The 18,435-nt window shown below is 40.0% G+C and overlaps 1 protein-coding gene across 2 annotated transcripts in view; it reads left to right on the forward strand.

Moving 5' to 3' along the window:
- The window catches only part of Efemp1 (EGF containing fibulin extracellular matrix protein 1), a 65,857-nt gene extending 48,566 nt beyond the window's left edge, over positions 1-17,291 (forward strand). For both annotated transcript variants that reach the window (XM_005070355.4, XM_040733207.1), the window contains exons 5-11: positions 772-894; positions 3,819-3,938; positions 4,986-5,105; positions 6,491-6,610; positions 11,085-11,208; positions 11,300-11,495; positions 16,705-17,291. In XM_005070355.4, the coding sequence (XP_005070412.1) occupies positions 772-894; positions 3,819-3,938; positions 4,986-5,105; positions 6,491-6,610; positions 11,085-11,208; positions 11,300-11,495; positions 16,705-16,866 (965 nt within the window). In that variant the 3' untranslated portion in view covers positions 16,867-17,291. The remainder of the gene's footprint in view (positions 1-771; positions 895-3,818; positions 3,939-4,985; positions 5,106-6,490; positions 6,611-11,084; positions 11,209-11,299; positions 11,496-16,704) is intronic.
- The last annotated feature ends 1,144 nt before the right edge of the window (positions 17,292-18,435 follow it).

Consider the following 18,435-nt stretch of genomic DNA (forward strand, 5'->3'; position numbering starts at 1 on the left):
TTTCATTTTGAGTTTTATACATGTGTTAGTGTACCATTTGAGAAAATTTGCAAAAAACAGCAACAGTGAATATGTAATATTAAGGCTTAAGAAATTCTCTTAAATACAAAAGAATTGGATAGCAAAATTAGGAGTTGTGCAATCTAATTCTCTCTCTCTCTCTCTCTCTCTCTCTCTCTCTCTCTGTACACATGCACATGCTACTAGTGATCAAACCTAGGGCATTACATATACAGGAAAATGTTCTACCAAAGAGCTATATTCTACTCTCATTACTTACAGTCTTGAGATAAGAGTCTAAGTTGCTAGACTTGAACTTCCTCTGTAGCCCAGGCTAGACTTATATTGGAGATCCTCCTGCCTCAGCCTTCCAAGGAGCTGTTGTTTAATCACATAGGTGTATCTCTGCATAGTTAAAGTATAAAACTATCTCAGGGAAGGATTCATGCCTACTGGAAAGTGATAGGTTATAGAGAAAAGGAAGAAGATGGGGGTAAGGCTTTAGCTATAGCTGAAAGCAGCTAAAGGGTAAGACAGGAATGAGAATTGTTAGAATCTGTTAAATCTCAGGTGTGTACACTGGTAGTTCTGAAATTATTTTGTAGGCATTTGAGATATTTTGCATTTTAAATATCTCCAACATAACATATTATAATGCTTTTTAAGAATAAAGTAAAATTCAGCTTAAGAAAAGTGAAGTGGCGAATGAAGAGAGCCTCCATTACCTTCACAAACAACTGGAATTCTTTCTATATTGCGTGTCTTTCTCAGATATCGATGAGTGTACCTCAGGGACCCACAACTGCAGAGCGGACCAAGTGTGCATCAATTTACGTGGCTCCTTCACATGCCAGTGTCCTCCGGGATATCAGAAGAGAGGCGAGCAGTGTGTGGGTAAGTCCCTGTGCAGTATCGAGACTCCTGTCTTGAGAATCTTTAGGCATCAAAACAATGCCCTCCCACTTGATTGAAGAATGGTAGCTAGCAACTGCTTCCTCTTCTGATGACACCAATATAGTTTCCAGCTACCAAGAGGAACCTTAAGGTTGAGCCTGAATAATTATGTACTATAGACTAAATGAAAGCAAAAATCTAGTCTGAATGGAACCATAAAGACAACTAAGAACTAAATTAATTAGGAGTTAACTAATTAGGGATTGTGTCACTAGCATACTGATGCCAGGGGTTCACTTGTCACTACACAGAAGAACATGGTGCATGAGATAGATGTTGAGGTCAAATGCCCTGTCTACCACGACTGTCATTTAAGCCCATGGTTACTTAGGTTACTGTGTATCACCATAGTCATTTGTTCATGGTTATTTAGGTCACTGTGTATCACCATAGTCATTTGTAAGTCAGGAAAATAAACACTGAAGGCCTGAAGGTACAGTAGTAACATGCCCCACTGCTGGTAGAACCGAGACAAAGGAGCACAGAGAGACAGCCTTTGTGGGAAGGAAAGTGGAAAGATGAACTCATATCTGGCCGTGTGTGTGTAGAAGTTGCCCTTGCCCACAAAGGTAGCTCTACTCCTCAGTAAAACATAAAGGGATTTCCTCATCAGTTTGATTGCATCAACACCCTTCCTCCCAAGATGCATCACAGCTTCTTCTCACTGGTTATGGTTCTGTGCCACACATTTATACACATTCTTCCCAGAACATTGAGACACTCCCCTACAAAACCCCATTCCATTATCAAATCTCAGCCCAGCATCGCCTCCCCAGGCACCATGATTTATCCAAATATAATTAGTCACTCCTTCTCCCTAACAATTAAGATGAGTAGATCTTTTTTGGAAATTTCCAATCTGTTGCAGTCTGATATTTATATAAACTACTAGAAAAGTGTTGTGCTGGTTTCCATTGCCATGCTAAATGTGTACTCTTGAGTTTTGGTACTTGTTATGACTGACCCAGTCCTCCATGAACCAACACAGTCAGCAGGCCACTGAGATGCTTGCTGTATCTGTCCCTTGTACACCTTTTATTATTGACCTTCTCACTCTGTGGAGTAACATGTGTGTGCCTGTATCCTGTGCCAGTCAGATGCAGATTATGTGTTCAGGTATGATTATACAACCAAGTGCAATGCTGTAAAATAAATGTCTACTAGGTGAAGACACAGACACCATTGAGTCATCACATAGTCATTGAGATGTGACTGTGTGCAGGTACAGTTTTAGATTTTACAGGATCATTCCTCTGGAGCTATTAGAAAAAAAATCATACATATTGATTAGTTATCATGGCATAAGGAAGCACTATAAACAATAACTCTCAATTAATTTAAGATTCCTAGCCGGGCGGTGGTGGCGCACGCCTTTAATCCCAGCACTTGGGAGGCAGAGGCAGGCGGATCTTTGTGCGTTCGAGGCCAGGCTGGACCGACAGCCTCCGAAACAATACAGAGAAACCCTGTCTCGTAAAAACCAAAAAAAAAAATTCCTGTTCATCAAATAACATAATTGAGCACCTACTATACTAGCCCTTGCTCTGAGAATTAAGTTTATAACAGAGAGTAGACAAGAGAGTAGATAGCTGTCTCTAGGGAAGACACAGCTCTTATTTGCATCAAATAATAGTCAGCAAGACAGACAATCAAATAAATATTTATCTCAATATTAAGCAACAACAGGGGCTACAAGGAAACAAATCAGGATAAAAACATAGATGGGCACGATAAACTGTCATGCATAGTGAAAGTGGAGCAGATACAAAGGCTGTGTGGGTATCTCTTTCTAGTTATTTCAGTGTGCTGATTAATCAACAACATTTTGTATCTTTCTAATAATACCTCCCACTGTCATTACCCACTTTCATCTGGACACATCACCTACTCTGTACCATGTAAACTTTCCAGCCATTCTACCTTGTGGAATAGGATATGGAAGCTTTGGAGCTAAGACAGGGAATTTCCAGATCAGAGACAGGAACTCGGGTTAGCTTCAGTCCATTTGAACAGGCTATTGTTGAAGCAGTCTTGTTCATTTCTTTTAATTTTTACCATTTGACAATGTCACCCTGTAGTGCTGTATTATATGTACAAAAATGTCCTATTAAACTACACGTGCAATGCTGGAGTTGTCACAAAGTGTAGTCATGAGGTAATGACATTTTATTATGCTTCTGAGAGGGTCCATCTCTGCAAGTTCTCTGTTGAGCGTTTTATAGTTGGAAATATTTATCAAAGAAGGACGTGGGCTGGAGCACTTCATCCAAACGTCAGGACGTTCTCGAAAGGTCACTGGTGTAGTATCCTTTCCTTTCACAATGTTCTTTCATTTGACCCTCCCAAAACTTCCTAAGATACATATGGCAAGCCTTCCTATCACATTCTGAACAAAATGAAGATGTTTAAATGGCTTAGCCACAGGCACCAGCTGAGTGCAGCCCACATCTCTCTTAATTGTAAGCTGTATCTTCATTATTTTTCATTTTCCTCATTTTAATTAAGCCTTTGGCACCCCAAACTGAAATCTTTGGTGTGTGTGTGTGTGTGTGTGTGTGTGTAATGGTCTCAACCTCTTTTCTTACTTTACATTTCAATTCGTTTATTTACTGCTGACATGGGTGTGTGACTGGTCTTTTGTTTTGTTTCTGTTTGTTTGCTCTTGTTTTGGTTTGCTTTCATTGTTTTTGGAGACAGTGTTTCTCTATATAACAGCCCTGACTGTCCTGGAACTCATTGTGTAGATCAGGCTAGCCTCAAACTTACAAAGACCCACCTACCACTGCCTCCTTGTGCTGGCATTAAAGCCATGCACCATTATGCCCAGTTAACAATACGATTCTGTATCTGTTCCGTCTGCTTAGATATAGATGAATGCTCCATGCCTCCATACTGCCACCAAAGATGCGTGAACACACCAGGTTCCTTTTACTGCCAGTGCAGTCCTGGGTTTCAGTTGGCAGCAAACAACTACACCTGCGTGGGTAAGTCCTGTGAGAACTGCTATCCTGACTGACCAACTTCTGCTTCAAGGAAAAGGAAGCCTCATGGTATGGTGCATTGTTTCTGGTGTTCTGTGCTTCCAAGGGAACTGGTTTCCATCAGCTTCCCTCAGGGTCTTAAAGCTGAAAAGACAATAGCTAACCGTTTCTTAAAACACATCAGTATAGGAATGGAAAACATTTTTAACCTTGGTTCTAGTTCTCCTATATGGATATATGTGTGTGTGTGTGTGTGTGTGTGTGTGTGTGTGTGTGTGTGTGTGTGTGTGTGTGTATGTACTACAGATTAATGGATACATGTACCTCAATTAGTCAACAGTGTGTGATAGAGTGCTGAAGGAGCCAAATGGTTACCGGAAGTTCAAATTCATACACATTTCACTAACAATGCATGTGACTTTTACATGCCTCTTCACCCCTTTCAGAGTGCAATGTTATGCATGACACATGATTCTAAGACCAGCACGACCTGGAGGAAATCTAGGGCAGGAGGGGAAATGCCTTTTTCACCATATTGTCTGTGTGTTGGAGCTTAAGAAAGGTCTGCATGGCTCTTAAAACCTTATGCTGAAATTGTCAAGGAATTTAACAGAAACCATTTAAGAAGTAACAAGTAGCCCAGATAAGTCTTTACCACCACATTCTGAGAGACCTTATCAGTTCAAGTGTCTTATAACAATTATTTATGGATTTAGATTTTGAATCTGAACAACATAAGAAAATAGGTGTTGGACTGTATGTTTATTAGAAGCATTAAATTCTTTGGAGGGAGATTTATCAAAAATCAAACTTCCATTAACAGAAAAAATATATTCTGGTATTTCTAAAAGAAGTGTGTGACAGACTTTAGAAGTTGTTCCAACAACTGTGAAATTGAAGAGATGCTCTCCAGTGAACTTCTCCAGGGAAGGACTACTTACGAACAAATAATACAGGCACGAAAGAACAAGGCTGAGCCTAAAAATGTCTGGCTACAGATACACAGAGATAGATGTAGATTTAAAACCTGTCCTTTAAATCCTTTCCTAGATATAAACGAATGTGATGCCAGCAACCAGTGTGCTCAACAATGCTACAATATTCTTGGCTCATTCATCTGCCAATGCAACCAAGGATATGAACTGAGCAGTGACAGGCTCAACTGTGAAGGTAACAAGTTTTCCAGATACAAGGGCCAACCCTATTGGCATTTTCTTGTGTTATTGTTCTGCTGATGAAAACAAAATCTTTCTCCCACAAATCCTGTTCTTGAAATCTTCTCAAGGCAGTTCAGTGAAAACCTTGACTTTGAGTGGTTTACTGGAAGAAGTAAGAAGCATCAAGTAGCTGGAAGACAAGGTACAGCCTAGGAGTGCCTTCATCTCAAAGTATGCTCCAATGGCAGCTTTTGCCAGGAGCATGTGAGAAAGTGAGAATTCCAGACCCTGGCTCCAGTCTCCCAAGATAGAGTCTGCATATTTAGGTTTACACAGAGCTGAGGGTATGGTAAAACCCAAGACACCTGGCCCCTAGCATTATCCATGCACTGTGTGGCTTGAACACATTTTTAAAGAAGTATGGGTTGCAGTTTCTAATAGGTAAAAAGATAACCAGTCAGTGGAAAGGGTGACCTTGAAAGTCCAGTGGAGATGCTTATTCTGGGTTGTAGCAGTCTTGCCTGTAATGGTGGTCACACCCCTTTGGGCGTGGCTTCAGGCAGACAGAATTGGAAAGAGGGATGCATAAGGCATGGTCTTGCTTGAGTGGGGCTTTTTCTCTTGGGTCAGCTGATCCAGTAGGAAGGACAGGGAAACTCTACCATGGTTCTTTGTCTTTTTCTGTGTAAGTGTTCCTCAATAAACACCATTTATCATTTTTCTTGGGTCCAGTGAAATCATTGCACCCTCACCTTCCCTGGGTAATTCTAGAAGCTTAAGGCATCATTAAGGGGATGCCATCAACATATGATGTTCATACCTCCCTCATGATTCTGACCATGTTTATTTGGTACCACATAGGTCAAACCCCATTCAAGGAAGTCTCAACCATGCAATTGTACTTAAAGCCTTAGCACTGCTGTCTCTGCCTTGAATTAGCAAACTATAGCATAGGTGCTAATTCTGAAATGCAAAAGATTCTTCCCCAGAAGACCACATCATGCCAAGATGTCACCCTCTGCAAAACTGCTCAGGTGTGGAAGTTGAAGTTCAAAATTCAAGAGAGTTCAGCAGCAGGCTTACAGCAATACTGAACAGGAAAACACAAATCTGCTACCTGAGTAGGTCTGAAGAACCCAAAGTGAAGAGTGTCCCTCATGAGCCCACTCACTCAGTTTGCTTAGCTTCAGTGAAAACCTCCACAGACTGGGAGGGAGGGAGACAGGAACTGATGTATTCCACAGTTGGCCCCTGCATTTCAGATAGAGCCTTGCATTTCTTCTATTTTAGAATTTTCACTGCTTTGAGACTCTTTAGCTTATCTAAAAATATGTAAAAGAAAACCAGTAGCAGGAAAGTTTCTCAGCTCTGTGTCCTTGCTCTTGTCTGATTCTACAGACATCGATGAATGCAGAACCTCGAGCTACCTGTGTCAATATCAATGTGTCAATGAACCAGGGAAGTTCTCATGCATGTGCCCCCAGGGCTACCAAGTGGTGAGAAGCAGGACCTGCCAGGGTAAGCACACTGTTCTCATAAAGCTGAAGTTCAGAGGTAGCCGCGAAGAACATGGGGGAAGTCACAGAATTCAGACCTTCATTTTCCAAACTTAATTGTACAATTTGTGTTCCTGATTCCTAACATTAATAGAGTACAACGTATGAAAGGAAGATTCAACAGTACCCTGACTTTCTTTAAACTTTAACTTCCTTTCTAAAAATGTGATTTAAATAAATGTTAATATTTCTTAATATATTAATATCTGTGGAATTACACTTTCCAATAAGCTACCAAAAAAGATTCACTTACCAAAGATATTTTACCCTGAGTTTTGAGTTTAAAGCCCATTCTTGCTACCTGGGCTAGACATCCTTAAACAAGCCTCAATTCTGAATTATGTACACTTGGAGGGTGAGAAAGGGTCTTGCTATATAACCCAGATTGGCCTCAAATCTGTAGCCCTGCAGCCTCTGCTTCCTAAGAATATGCCATCACTCCAAGCCAATTCAGGTAGGATTTTAGGTATTGATGAAAACATATCATTAAAATGGTTTTGAATGACTCAACAAAAGCAAGTGTTGATCCAATAATGGCTAGTGATCATGGACCCAGTTTCTCATGGGTAGAAGAGAGAGATTTATGAAAACATATCATTCAGAGTCTGATAGGAAGATGGGAAAATATGCACCCTCTCCCCTAACCTTAGATGTTGTATACAGTTTGAAATTTCATTAATGGGAGAAAGACTGTCAAATAAAGACAAAAATATAGACAATCCCAGAAAATCTAATATAAACACATTTACAAAAAATGGTAGAAAAATATGACTGAACCTAGTGACAGAAAGCCACTTGAATCTAACTAACCCTACTGCATTCCATCTGTACAGTCTGAAAAAGTCATCAGACTTTTCTAAGCCTTAGATTTCTCTTTTGAAAGGAGGAAGTGCAGGAATAAAACAAATAACACATTACATGATCTACACAATTCAGTGTTTTGATGAAATTTGCTTAGCAATGTAAATGAGAAATAGTAAATCTCTAGATAGAGTCCTTTTTAGTTAGAATTTGAGGAAGGACTTTATTTTTTAAGAGAACAAGATCAAGGACATGTGGAGTCTTCATCTAATACCACAACTGTATGGGGCAACTATGAAATCAAAGGACACCTGAGAACTAGGATTCTGCAGTGTGGATACACACTCCAGCTGTAGGTATAAGTGTAATCAGAATGCCATCTCTTGCACAATGACATCTTTATAGCCCTTCCTGGTCTACTAGAAACTCCACAAATGCTAATTGTAGGAAACTATTGCATTCCAATGGTCTCACTTAACACTAATTAAGATATGACTATTACATGCAAGAAAATACTATCCAGTTGAACATTTTAACCAATTCCCCTGGAATTATCTAAACAAATATCTGTATGTTTCTAATCATAAGTGTCAGTAAAGACAGATTCAAATTAATGTGTGATAGGATTTTATTTGCCTGGGCTCTATCTTCAGGAATATTTGTTATAACTGGGCTAAATACATTGAAATCAAGTGAGAGTTCATGTGCTATCATGTTGAAGATGCATAGTGACTAAATGACTTTGGCTAACACAGACTTCCATTCTTTTAACACATGAAGCAGTTGCTTCCCTCTGCTGAAACCCCGGAAGCATTTGTAAGAACTATGTAAAATCTAACATATTTGGATTCTTATCATCTTCCAAGAAATTCAAAGGGTCTCATACAAATGGTCTCAAGGTCATAAAGTCACAAAAATCAGAGCACTGTGCATGCACATGTCTAGAGAGGGTCAAGATAAGATGTATTTACTCATTCATACATAACAAATATTTTAATATAGTTTCCTAAAAATTTTCCCAAATGATATAGCTGCTGATTATGCTAGATCCTACACTACTGGAAATAATAAATGAAGTCATAGCCTCAAGTTTCCCTTTGCTACTGCCACTATTCATTGAACGAACCAATCTTAAGTGTTCTTTATAGCTGAACACCACCTTCATTGCGCAGAAAGGTGGAAATATTTACAGGACATGTCAACAGTGACTTCCAGGGAACCTAGATTATTTTGTCTTTAGTCATAGTCAGGCCAAGAAGACAGTCCTTATAACTTACTCTCTGAAAATGTAGCTTTTCCAGTTTCCTCCTGGATTGTAGAAAACTTCAGCCAGTTGGAAATTAAAAATTGTTTTTCTCCAAAGACATGGCATAGAATTATTCTCACAATAGAACTATCCCTGTTTTTTTATGACATTGAACTTAACCTCTGTTTTTTCTCCATAACCAACCAAGATATCCTTGTCACCTAGCTCTACTTAACTTGTATGAGAGCAACTAAAATAATATTCATCAAAGCTAGGTAATCTGTGCATTAACACTAGCTAATGGAAAGATTCAGGAGTAGCTACAGCTTCTCCTCCACAGGAGTTTACAAGCTAGCAGTACAAACAAATAAACAAAACACAGATTTTGATAAAGTAAAATAGAAAACAACAAGGACCCTAAAGGGACAATATCAGGTACAAAAATTCCAAAGAGCTGACTTGAAGCAGGATTAGGTAAATCACTTAAGGAGAGCTAAAGTAAAGAATGGAAATACTCACTTATAGGGAAGACATGATTCACAAAAGGCGTCTGTGAGACAAAATAGAAACTACAATTCACGTGGGAATTACATAAGAATATGGACATTAACTATTGCTAGTAACAAACAGTAATGCTTGCTAGTAAAACTCTTTCTTCAGTTATCATCTAGGGCTCTAACTAGTCTGTCTAGTTGGTGTAACCACTACCACTCTCGTTCTCAAGACTCTCTCCTCATCTGGCTGCTTTTGTTCACACTGCCTTTTCCTTATGTGCCTGCCACCATTAACAGTCCCTTCTTCCTAAAATATCTTTGCTCTATGAGCTCAGCTCACTTTTTCAATACATCCCTCTCCAAGAGCATCTGTCCTTCTCTTGCAGAATGTTACTGCATCTCTGTCTCTCTCTCTGTCTCTCTGTCTCTCTCTGTCTCTCTGTCTCTGTCTCTGTCTCTGTCTCTGTCTCTCTGTGTCTCTCTCTGTCTGTGTGTGTGTGTGCACGCGCGCGTGCGTGCGTGCGCTTCCCCCTCCATACCCTTTTCCCAGGTTCGTGAAACAGCTGCCCTCCCTTAGATATATTTCCCTCTTTACATGAGAGTTCATCCTTTTTAAAATTAATTTTTATATAAATTAAAAACAATCTTATTTTATACAATCCCAGTTCCCTCTCCCTCCCATTCTCCCGACTATACCCCATCCCACCCCCATTCACTCCTCAGGGAGGGTGAAGCTTCCCATGGGGGATCATCAAAGTCTGTCACATCATTTGGGGCAGGACCTAGGTCCTCCCACTTGTATCTCTTCATAGTGAATGGGCTCCCAAAGCCCATTCCTGTACTGGGGATAAATACTGGTTCTACTGCCAGAGGCCTAACTGACACCAATGTTCAGAGGGCCTGGTTCAGTCCTATGCTGGTTCCCCAGCTGTCAGTCTGGGGTTCATGAACTCCCACTTGTTCAGGTCAGCTGTTTCTGTGGGTTTTCCCAGCATGGTCTTGACCCCTTTGTTCATCACTCCTCCCTCTCTGAAACTGGATTTCAGGAGTTTGGCTCAGTGCTTGGCTGTGGATCTCAGCTCCTGCTTCCGTCACCTAATGGATGAAGGCTCTATGTGGCATTTAAGGTAGTCATCAATCTCATTATAGGGGAAAGGCATTTAAGGAAGCCTCTTCACTATTGCTTAGATTCTCAGTTGGGGTCATCCTTGTGGATCCCTGCACATTTCCCTAGTACCAAGTTTCTCCTTAAGCCCAGAGGCCCACTTGAGATGCACCCCCTTCCGCTGTCATCCCTAACCCTCCGCACACAATCAGCTGTACTTGAAAGTTGTAGTGCTCTTACATACATCTTAGTTGCATTTTCCTCTGTAAGTAACTGTTGTTCTATCTATATTCTCAACTATGTTTTCAACTCATTGGAGCAGGAGATGAAATTTTTTTTGTTTGTATTTTTGTTTACTTTCATATAAGCAAAGTCATAATTAGCATTTGACTTTTAATTCAGCAGATGAACAATGTAAGAGGTAAAATATCAGGAAATATCATATATTAGTTAGTCCATACTGGCTTAGCTATATTTATCCTGATGTCAATGTAGCCCCTTAGGTCAGTTCAGTCTCCTCTCTAAGCAAATTGAACAGGCTGGGTGTGGCAGTGTACACATACATATATAAAGGGACTAAGACAGGAGAAGTTTGAGTTCAAGGCCAGTTTTGGTTGCACTGTGAGGTCTACACCAGCTTGCTCTACATGGCAAGGCCCTGACAAATAAAAATAAATAACAGTAAACAAACCACAGTCTAGAATCCCTCCCGTGTCCTTCCTTACAAACCAGAATCTGCCACACATGCAATTTACTTAGGTCAATAAACTCTTTAACCCTGTGCCTACAGATATAAATGAATGTGAGACCACTAATGAATGCAGAGAAGATGAAATGTGCTGGAATTATCATGGCGGTTTCCGTTGTTACCCACGAAACCCATGCCAAGATCCCTATGTTCTAGCATCAGAAAAGTAAGAAACATCAGAGCCTTTATATTAAAAGTAAGAAGTTTCTGGTCCTGCTGAGCCAAACTGGTGACCACTTCTGTGTTTGTCTCTGCAGCCGATGTGTCTGCCCAGTGTCAAATGCTATGTGCCGAGAAGGGCCCCAGTCCATAGTCTACAAATACATGAGCATCAGATCCGACAGGTCTGTGCCATCAGACATCTTCCAGATACAGGCCACAACTATTTACGCCAACACCATTAATACTTTTCGGATTAAATCTGGAAATGAAAATGGAGAGTTCTATCTACGAGTAAGTACGTTTAGACAGTGTTAACTGGTGGAAAGGTGGCCATTTGTTTTGTGTGCATTCATGTGGGAGTTGGTCTAAAACCTAATGGGTTTCCAACGCAGGCATATATCCTAGGGTATATGTGGCAATACTATCAGATATTAAAATCTAATTTTTACAGAAAAGTGAAAATCTGAAAGATTAAGTAGCCTCCCAAAAGCCACTCCAAACTCAAGCCATAGAATCTAATAAAGCTATGTGTGACTCCCCAAAACACAAGCATGCCCCCAAACAGGTACTACAAATGCATGCTGTCTATTTGTACAGAGAAAAACACTGCGAGTTTTTCTTATGATAAATTTTATGGGTTGTGTTGGTGTTTGCACATTTAATCTGTCCCTTGATATATTAACTTCTTCTTCGCTCCAGGGTAATAGGATTCTATTTCTTTGACAGAAAATTAGGATTGATTAATTTTTCAGAGCCAATTTCATTTTTATCATTTTTTATTTTAAAACAATCTTTTCTCATTTTACATACCAATCCCAGTTCCCACTCCCTCCCCTCCTTCTGCTCCCCCCACCTACCCCCACTCCACCCTTCATCCACTCCTCAAGGAGGATGAGGCTTACCATGGGGAGTCACCAAAGTCTGACACGTCACTTTGAGGCAGGACCAAGGTCCTCCCCCCTGTATCTAGGCTGAGAAAGATATCCCTCCAAAGAGAATGGGCTCCAGAAAGTTAGTTCATATTGTCACTCCTTCTTGTCTTCGACTGTACTCTGGGAGCTTGGCCCAGTGCTTAGCTGTGGGATCTCTGCATCACTTCTATCAGTTGCTGAGTGAAGGTTCTATGATGATAATTCAGGTAGTCATCAATTTGATTACAAAGGAAGGCTAGTTCAGGCACCACTACTCCCGAGGGTCTTAGATGGGGTCATCCTTATGGATTCCTGAGAATTTCCCTATTACCAGGTTTCTTGATAGCCTCATAATGGCTCCCTCTATCAAGATATCTCAGAGCCAATTTCTAAAGACAGAAACTCAACTCAAGATATTGCCCATTGCTTTTGTTTTTCCTAATAGGAAAGAATACATTTCATTAACATATGATTTTTTAAAACTTGAGCTATACTAGATTTTTGTAGAAGTTGCCTCAGCGTGAGTCTTACACAGTTCATATGATTTTTAATAATTAGACAGTAATTGCATGGTAGCATAACAGCTCTTCTCAAAAACTTCAATATAGTGACTCTATTTTGAACTTTTAACCATCATATAAGAAGATAAATCCTTAAACATGGCATTTTGAAAATTATTTTTATTTATATCTGCTTTTATTTTTTACTTGTTTTTTAAAGCATAAATAATATTTTTTCTCCAGAAATCCCTTTCTCGTGAATAATGGGAAACATTACCAATTTGGTATAGTGTTAGATATTTTAAATTATTTGCAGTTAACAAAAACATTTAAAGATACAATATGGCTACACATGCCTAAAATCTCAGCTTTCAGGAAAGCAAGTGAGAAAGATTGCCAAGTCAAGACCAGTCTGGGTTCTCCTGTAAGTAAGTCAGAGGCCAGCCTGGGCTTTCTCTCCAGTAAGTCTAAGGTCAGCCTGGGCTTTCTCTCCAGTAAGTCTGAGGCCAGCCTGGGCTTTCTCTCCAGTGAGTCTGAAGCCATCCTGAGCTCTCCAGTAAGTAAGTCTAAGGCCAGCCTGGGCTCTCCAATAGGTAAGTCTGAGGCAAGCCTGGGCTTTCTCTCCAGTAAGTCTGAGGCCAGCCTGGGCTCTCCAGTAAGTCTGAGACCAGTCTGAAGTTCTAAGAAAGAATTCATCTCAGAATGAAAATAAGAAAAAAATCAAAATAATAGGAATTAATTGATAGGCGTTGTCCTTCTTTATATATGTTTCTCTTCTTGGTTAATGAATAAAACACCGTTTGGCCAATGAGGTAGAAAGATAAGCGGAACTAGGAGAGAAGTAGAATTCTGGGAAACATAGACAGAAGCAGTTGCCATGTAGGCTGCCAAAGGAGTAACAGGTATAGACCCTTCTCGGGCAAGATATGACCATGTGGAAATACTTATATTGATAGAAATGGGTTAATAATTAATACAGAGCTAACCAATAAGAAGCCATAGCTACCAGCCAATAGTTTTATAATTAATATAGCATCCATGTGTTTATTTGGGCCTGGAAGCATCAGTGGGACTTGGTGGGACAAGAAAAATTGCCCATAACAATAAATGATCTAAGAATCTTCATCACATAATTAAAATCAACTCCAACAAAAGTTCTACACTGAAACTCCACCTGTAGACAACGTTTGAAGTAGAAGGATCAGCCTACAGGTTTTAGTTGAGTACCAACTGTGTTCACAGGCTGTGCTGGCTTCTTTGAGAAATTAAGAAGACACTCAGTGCATGGTTCCTTCTTTCAAAGAGCTTTTGATTGAGTTAATTTTACCCTAGGCCAATTTAGTGTTTAATTCTCTGGCATAAACAGAGGCCATGCTATGGATAAGGTCCCTCAGCGTGTGGAAGGAATGCTCAAATTGCCCAAGAGGACCTAAAGTAAAGAAGGGCTACATCATGACGACCCCACCCATGTAACCAGACCTAAGTCCTACTGATCATCTCATTTTCCATGACCTTCATGGCACCCTGCCACCAGCTCCCCAACCCCCATTGCCATTCAGAACAGTATCACATGAGAATCTTGGTCTTCAGTGACACATTCAATAACTGACCCTCCTTTTATCTTCATGCTCTCATTCTCACTCTGTAAGGTACCTCACTCCTCCAGCCAATGACCCCACATAGATGTCATACCAAGCTTTTAAGTGCCAGTTGGTAATACTACAAAAGTTTAATCTCCACTTTGAAATAGGTCCTTAGTGTGATCAACAATCCTATTCTTTTCTTGTATCTTTTATATTCTCTTTGGCCTTGTTCTCAAATGTTCCCATGTTTGGTAAATCTTTATATCCTGCCTTTTAGTGGTGAGTCACTTGTTGCTTTGAAACCCCTGACACCAGCATTAACACTAACGGGCACAAGTTTCCCATTCTACTGTCTGGTTTTCAAAAGTATTTTGTATTTGTCAGTCAAGAACAACTGGGCCCTACGTACTCCTCATTTCATCTCCCCTGGAGCCCTATTCCATCAGACTCCCCTCTACTTCCATACTTTGAACATATCTAGATGTTACACTGTCTCTCTTCTTCAGCACTCTTCTGTGCTTTCAGTCAAATACTTCACTGACATTGCTGTGGTGGGAAAGCCACCAGTGACATCTGTAATGTTACATCCAAAGACATTTTTCAATTCCAGTATTTGATTCACCTTTGCTCCGCTGCGTGCTGCTGTTCACTTACATGTTCTCTGCTTAAGCACTTATTTCTTATCATCTCCGTTCTTCTACTTTTTAAATTCTTCATGTGCATGTGTGCATTTTTATAAGTGTATGAACATATATGTGCCTAGGTGCCTGCAGAGGCCAGCTGAGGATGTCAGGTCCCTTGGAGTTGGCGTTATAGCAGTTGTGAGCCACCTGGTGTGGGCTCTTGGATCTGAGCTCAATTCCTCGTTAGAGCAGCAAGCAGTTGTAACCAGAAGCCATCTCTCTAGCCCTAGTCTCAGTCTTTGACTTCTCTCCTCTGTCCATTCCTTCAATGTCATCCTCTTTTAGAACTCTGTAATCTGTCCTAGTTTAATGAGCATCCCTTGTAGTGGAAGCTAAATCCTAATTCATGCTTCTAACCTTTGTATCCAGATTCACTCCTTTATTTGCTGGCTCCTCCAATGAGTTTCCTTTCACCCTCCAATGCCCATTCCATGTTCAGTTCTGAACATGTGACTTTACAGAACTTCTCTTGCTCCATGATAAGTCTAAGGCAATAGTTCTCAACCTTCCTAATGATTTGACACTTCAATATAATTCCTCATGTTGTGGTGAGCCCATCCATAAAATTATTTTTGTTGTTACTTCATAACTGTAATTTTGCTACTGTTATGAATTGTAATATAAATACCTACTTCTTCCAGTGATCTTGGGTGACTCCTGTGAAAGTGTCATTCAACACCAATAGGTCATGAACCACAGGTTGAGAACCCCTGCTCTAAGGCATTTGAAAGCTTTACCTCAGTGTTTCAGGAATGTATATATATATATATATATATCTTTGCACTCATACTATATATATCCAGACAGCCTAATATTTGTTGACTACGTAACTGTTCATTTGTTTGATTGTTTGAGACAAGGTTTCTGTGTAGCTCTGGATGCACTGGAACTCATTTATGTAGACAAGGCTGTTCTTGAACTCTGTCTCTGCCTCTGTCTCTGGGACTCAAGGCATATGCCAGCATGCCTGGATGTTTATCTAACTCTTTATTCACTAGAATGTAAACAAATTGTCATAGGATTTCTATTGCTGTGAGGAGACATCAGGACCACAGCAACTCTTTTTTTTTCTATTTTAGAAACAATCCTTCCTTCATATTTTACATATCAATCTCCCCATTCCCTTGCTCTCCCATCCTCCCATGCCCTCCCACCGACCCCCAACCTCCCCCACTCCCCAAGGATAGTGAGACCTTCCACAGGGGATCATCAAAGTATGTCACATCATTTGGGGGAGGCCCTAGGCTCTCTTTCATGTATCCGGGCTGCAATAGTATCCCACTGTAGGGAATGGACTCCCAAAGTCCATTTGTGCTCTAGGGATGAAAACTGGCTCCACTCTTAGAGGTCCCATAGACTGCCCTGGCCTCCTAGGGACATCCATATTCAGATGGCTTGGCTCAGTCCAGTGACAAACTTCCTCCAACAAGGCCACACCTACCCCACAAAGCCACATCTCCTAATAGTGCCACTCTCTATGGGCTTATGGGGGCCAATTACATACAAACCACCACACAAATGTACAATGTTAAGAAAATGACAACCTTCTTTACCAATTCCAAGATTATCAGATTCTTATATGAACTCTTTGGAAAGGCATGAACCAAAGAAAAAAAATGTGAAATGTTAACATACGTTAACAAGAAATGTGGGAAAATTAGAAGAATTTTAAGAGCAAACCCTTACCGTGGAGCCAGTGCATATGGGGGATTAATGGAAGAGTGAAATTTGGAAGCAGGGACTAAGCAATGCTTCTGCATCCTATTACTTATGCTAGCCCAAGAAAAATCATTCTCTCCACCCCTCTTTTCTTGTTATTTTAGCAAACAAGCCCTGTGAGCGCAATGCTTGTGCTTGTGAAGTCACTATCAGGACCAAGAGAATACATCGTGGACCTGGAGATGCTGACAGTCAGCAGCATAGGGACCTTCCGCACGAGCTCCGTGTTACGATTGACAATAATAGTGGGGCCATTTTCATTTTAGCCTTTTGTAAGAGTCCACCACAGGCATTTAAATAAGCCAAAGAATATTGTGATGTTAAAGCACTATTTTATTTATAGATATATCTAGTACATCTATATCCAGACAGTTACACTATGGGAGTAAGTGGGCATTTAATCTGTAAGATTCAAAGTTTATCTTTATCACTGAGTGTAAATTAGATATTAATCCACCAAACATTCTTCTTGAAGGGAGTTAAGCATATATTATCTGGTAAAAGTTGGATTCTTTCCTATAAAAATGGGACCAAGCAATGATACTATTCTGTAGTGTACAGAGAAATAATACAATCCCACAGGCCATTTCATGAGTATTGGCCATATTAAGATCAAGAACAAGGAGGAGGGGTTTTTAACTGCTTTGTAAGAAAAAGGAAAAAAGTGAATAAAGACATATTTCTTCAGAAAGTGAGAATCTACCATGTTTGTGTTGGTCTGCATTTTAATGATCAGTTGAAGATACTGTTTATTGTTTGGCAGTAAATTATTACTGTGCAATAGAGTAGTTTCTATAGGACTCTTAAACTTTATCATATATGTTACCCACAATTCCAAGTGAATCACATGTCTCCTCAAAAATTATCACATTGAGAAGTCTATGAGAAATAGTAAAGAAAATAATATTTTGGAAAACAATTTGAGAATTCTCCAAAGAAGCAAGTACATGTAGTAGAATCCCTGAAGCAAGGAATGCACCCAAGGTTCAGAGAGAAATGGAGAAACATTCCTGTTTCTCAGCTTAATTTCCAGCAAGTCTCTAACTTGCCAAGAAGACTCTAATCCTCCCATTTGTGCTCACAGAGGAAGAAAGGGTGGCTCTTTACCCTTACAATTCACATTAGCCTCCTACCCAATTCTGTGAAAAAGTCTTGTTGGTGCAGAACAGCTGCTTCTCTTTGAAGTGTCATATTTTTAACAAAAAATAAATACTCTTCTAGACGATCACCCAGTTTTCACAGGTTTTTTTAATGTGGCCAATAACAGCTGATATAACTTTTATATATTGAGAAAAATCCCTTATAGCTGCCAGAGCAAGAACAGCCTCTATATTTTATATATTTAAATATTAAAGTAGGAGATGAAGACACACAGACTATTAAAATCATGCCACAAAAGGTTTGTTCAGCTGATTTTTTTCTTACATGTGATTTCAAAGCACAAACGAACAACCCTGTCACAAGTGACTTCACTGTTGAAAATGCCTCTCAGAGTTGACTAAATATGCAAGAATTGTCAAAAAGAGAATTCACTAAGGAACAAAATACCAGGAGTTGGGGTGGGTTTCGTGAACTTCAGGGCACAGAAATGCAGAGAGCAAAAGATTCTGCTGAACAGCTATAGGACTGCTGGACTGTGAACACAGCCCTCTAACCTGCTGCACGAGAGTCTACAGTCCACAAAAATTAGAGATTTGGATAAGCGTTTCCATTTTAGCCAATCTAGATTTCCCTTCCCATGGACAAAGCCCTGAAATCAGAGCTGCTACAGGACCACCAGTAAATGAGGGCCTTCCACTTCATGTTGGTCTTTAGTGATCAGCTTAGTGCAGATG

Source organism: Mesocricetus auratus, unplaced genomic scaffold (genome assembly GCF_017639785.1).
Source record: "Mesocricetus auratus isolate SY011 unplaced genomic scaffold, BCM_Maur_2.0 Super-Scaffold_100029, whole genome shotgun sequence".
In the NCBI taxonomy this organism is placed as follows: Eukaryota; Metazoa; Chordata; class Mammalia; order Rodentia; family Cricetidae; genus Mesocricetus; species Mesocricetus auratus.